Here is a 4,302-nt window from a genome sequence, read left to right as displayed (position 1 = left end):
GATGATTGAAGCGTTAACCCTGCAATACAGAACAGGGCTGTGCAACTGGCAGCCTGTGGGCTGCCAGCCTGTGAAGGGTTAATGTGTGGCCTGTGGGCTCCCACCCAGTTGCCACTCCCCACGTTGCTTCAGCTGCTATGGAGCAGTAAGTGGGCTCTCAGGTATAGGGAAGAACGCCATTTAGATAGGCTTGATTGCACTGAGATATTCAACAGCTTATTATTGACCATGTCACCATTTATCTTTTATCTAAGGAAAAGGTCTATGCAGGCTTCAGTGTAATGAATTTTTCCTTCTTTGTGGACCGTGTGGGAGAGGGTGTTGTACCACAGTCTTGTAGACAAGACCAAGTCCGAAGAATGTTTTAAGTATTTCTAAATGAAAAAGATTTTCCATTTTTGTCCATTCTCAAGCATAGGTTTCTGGTCTGCAGGGTAGAATGTGTTGTTCTATAAATGAACTCATTTTAAGGGCTCCGTTTCTGACAACAACTGGTAAAACTACCTCCAGGACCAGAGCATGAAAGAAAAAGGAGGTATTATGTAACTTTATGTGCTTGGTTTGTTCCATTATTTTAGATCACGCCGGAATACCTTCAGAGTGTCTGCGTTCGCTTGTTTAGTAATCAGATGCGGCAAAGTGTAGCGCATAGTATTGACTTCACAAGGCCTGGAACTGTAAGTATGATTGATTGTTACCAATATTTGCTTTTATCATTGTAACCATCTCAAAATGCAAGCTAGTGAAACTGCATATTGCACTGTGGGTACAGGATTATGATTATACCTCTAAAATATAAGGCGGAGGCTTGTGGGATGGCACTTTGGGGATTCAGAAGACTTTGTAATCTGCAGTGGCAGAATTATGCTTCCAATTCTTGAATCATAGAAAAGTAAGGTTGGAAGGCACCTCCAGAGGTCATGGACTCATAGATTCATAGATGCTTGGGTCGGAAGGGACCGTAGCAGATTATCGAGTCCAGCCTCCTCTTAAAGACCTCCAAGGCAGCAGAGAGCACCACCTCCCTTGGACGCCCATTCCAGACTTTGGCAACCCTTATCCTAAAGAAATTCTTCCTGATGTCCAACCTAAATCTGTTCTGTCGGTTTGTGGCCCTTGTTCCTAGTTACTCCAAGGAGTGCCCTGGTAAATAGGGCATCTCCTATTCCATGCTGATCATGTAGGCAGCTACAAGATCACCTCTCAGTCTTCTCTTGCGGAGGCTGAAGAGATTCAGGGCCCTCAATCTCTCCTTGTAGGATTTTGGCTGCAGGCCCCTAACCATATGAGTGACCCTCCTCTGAATCCTCTCAAGGTTGTCCACATCCCTCTTGAAGTGCAGTGCCTAAAACTGGATGCAGTACTCCAACTGTGACCTGACCAATGTCGCAATAGAGGGGAAGTATCACCTCCTTGGACCTGTTCATCATGCATCTGCTAATGCATGATGAAGTGCGGTTAGCTTTACTGGTCACTTCATCACATTGATGACTCCTGTTCATCTTGGTGTTAACTATGACTCCAAGATCCCTTTCTGCTGCTGTGCTGCTGAGAAGGTTGTCCCCCAGCCTGTAAGCGCGCTGGTGATTCCTTCTTCCTAGGTGCAGCACCTTGCATTTGTCCTCATTGAATTGCATCCTGTTCTGTTCCGCCCACTTTCCAGCCTGTCCAGATCCACCTGGATTCGTTCTCTACCCTCTGGTGTGTTTACTTTGCCCCATAATTTGGTATCATTTGTGAATTTGGACAGAGTGTTTTCCACGCCCTCAGCCAAGTCACTGATGAAGACATTGAACAGTACCCATCCAAGCACCGAGCCTTGCGGGGCCCCACTGCCCACATCTTTCCAGGTTGATACTGACCCATCCATCACCACTCTCTGGGTGTGACCCCTAAGCCAATTTGTCACCCACCTGACCGTGTAATCATCTATGTCAGAGCTGCTCAGTTTATCTATGAGAATATAATGAGATATCGTGTCGAAGGCCTTCTTGAAATCCAAGTAGATGACATCCACCTTGATTCCTGTGTCTAAGCATTTTGTGACCTGGTAGTAAAAAGTATCAAGGTTAGTCCGGCAGGGTCTGCCTGCTTTGAATCCATGCTGGTTGCCCTTTAGCATTGCTTTCCCTGCTGGACTCCCATAAATGCGATCCTTAATGGCTTTTTCAAAGGTTTTTCTGAGGATAGAGGTGAGACTAAACTGTCTATAGTTACCCGGATCCTCCTTTAGTCCAACCCCGTTGCTCAAGGCATGAACGTGCTCGTAGCGATGGAGATTCTGCAACCTCTCTAGGGCGGTATCCGACAACATTTTTTAGTGGCAGGCTGGAGACAGGCCTGTTGTAGTTGGCCACTGCTGCCACTTCTCTTGGGTGCAGTGTGGTCAAAAGCCCCAACGTGGTAGGCTGGATTTAGTGGCTTCTCAGGTCAGATCCAGCATGCAGGCCATAGGTTGCTAACCTCTGCTATAGGGAATCTGTTTTCATGTTTAACTACCCTTTGAGTTAAAAATAAATAAATAAAAAAATCATGGTTAGAAATGGAATTAGAGCCCTGTATGTATGCTTCCGAGACATCTTCATTGCTCATAATACACGTAACAAGTCACATTTTGGGTAAGTCTGTTTAGGCATGTATCATGTCTGTCTTAGTTCCATTGCATCCAGGCTGTGAGAGGAAAAGTCTTAACTCTTGACCGTGGACCCTTCTCCAACTGCCTGAGGTTTTTCCCTCAATTTGTCTTCCCTAGTTGCTCCATATCCGGTAGCATGGCAGATCCAATACAGCTCTTTTCTTGTTCTGTGCATCTCTACGCTGAGGAAAGGTCAGCTTTGCAAGGCGCTTAAAAATACAGATGGACAGTAATAAGTGACACTTACACAGTCATTTGGGAAGGTTAGTCATGTAGCCCCATTGAAATCTAGAGCTCCAATTGTGAGGTTTTAAATGATCTAAATATAGTTAGATTAAATTGTGAGATTTTAGATTAAATTATTATTATTGAAAAATTTAAGATCTTTTTAGCTAATCTATTTAGTCGAATTTCCTTTAGATTTCATTAGCCAAGCCACTGTAATATTAAAATATTGTGTGCCCTAGCATGGTTGGTCTTAAACTAAAATTGATGATTTTCCCTGTTTTTTTCTATGACAAGCACCCGGGCTTTCTAACTGTGTGGCAGTAGTTTGGAAAATGTAATGGGAACAGTAAAAGGAAGCAGGAGTTAGTGCTTCTCTGATTATTATTTTTTTTTTACCACTCTAGCCAATGTTTATACCACCCATAAAACAATGGGTACATGTAGTTCTTCTTATAACTCTCTTGTAGAAAGAGGAGAGGCTTGTAAAAGAGGAGAGGCTTGTAAAAAATAAAAATAAAAAAAGTTCCAGCTCTGATTCACTCTTTGATTCCAGGAAAGTTGATAGTCCCTGTGTGGTTAGGTTCCCGTGTAGTACATTGTACTGGTCAGGATTCTCTGCCTTGCCAGGGTATTTTGAGGAGCTGCACATGTCTTCGGATAGCAGGGTTCCTTATGATACCAGGATTTCACCTTCTCTCTCTTGTGCCAGGGCTCTGTGCACTTTGTTTTTCCCCACTGATTCCAGGGCTTGGTTATTCCAATAACCACGTTCTGCTTCCCACTCTTTATCAGAGTCCTCCGTTGTTCTTGTCTTCCTGGGGTTGTGTGTGTTCCCCCTTGACAGAGGGTCCATCTATGCCACCATACCCCACTCTACCTCTGTATACCTCCCTTCCTCCACTATGGTCATTTCCCTTTTACTGTCTGGAAGAGAAGTGTTTCAGGGAATTAATGGGTTAAACTTTATTTTGAGGATGAGCAGGGGATATTATGTTCAGTAGCATTGTCAACTCCTTTTTGCTCCAAAGAGTCAGAGAGGTACCTGAGCCCTTTGTTCTGCTGCCCACATGGTAGGCCCGCAGCATGCCTCCCATCTCCCCTCTGGTTTTTACACTTCCCTCCAGATCAGTTGGGTTTCACCCAACTGCCCAAAATGTTCCCTGGAATTTGAGCATTGGTCAGGTATGGCATCAGAAGTGACCATGTTGTATCCATACAGACGGAGAAATGGCATCAGGCTTCACCTGTCTCAGGTGCCCAGAACGTTGTAGGCCTTAACTTTACTAACTGTCCATTTACAACTGTCCATTCTTAGCACCAGATGAAATAGGTTGTTGCCTGCACAAGTTCATGCCTCTCTGAACCATTCGCTCTTTAAGGTGCCACTATGCCTTAAAGGGGCTGCGGGTGCTCGACCATCTGGGTGACAGCGATCATCG

General features: G+C 44.6%; 1 protein-coding gene across 1 annotated transcript in view; it reads left to right on the top strand.

Moving 5' to 3' along the window:
- Positions 1 to 4,302, top strand: part of ARMC9 (armadillo repeat containing 9) — a 128,192-nt gene that overhangs the window by 27,344 nt on the left and 96,546 nt on the right. Inside the window, exon 9 of the mRNA XM_019503435.1 lies at positions 579 to 677. Coding sequence (XP_019358980.1) covers positions 579 to 677 — 99 coding nt within the window. The remainder of the gene's footprint in view (positions 1 to 578; positions 678 to 4,302) is intronic.

Source organism: Gavialis gangeticus, unplaced genomic scaffold (genome assembly GCF_001723915.1).
Source record: "Gavialis gangeticus isolate Ggan-Ray unplaced genomic scaffold, GavGan_comp1, whole genome shotgun sequence".
In the NCBI taxonomy this organism is placed as follows: Eukaryota; Metazoa; Chordata; order Crocodylia; family Gavialidae; genus Gavialis; species Gavialis gangeticus.
Note: the sequence above shows the minus strand (reverse complement) of the source record. Positions and strands in the feature narration are given on the sequence as shown.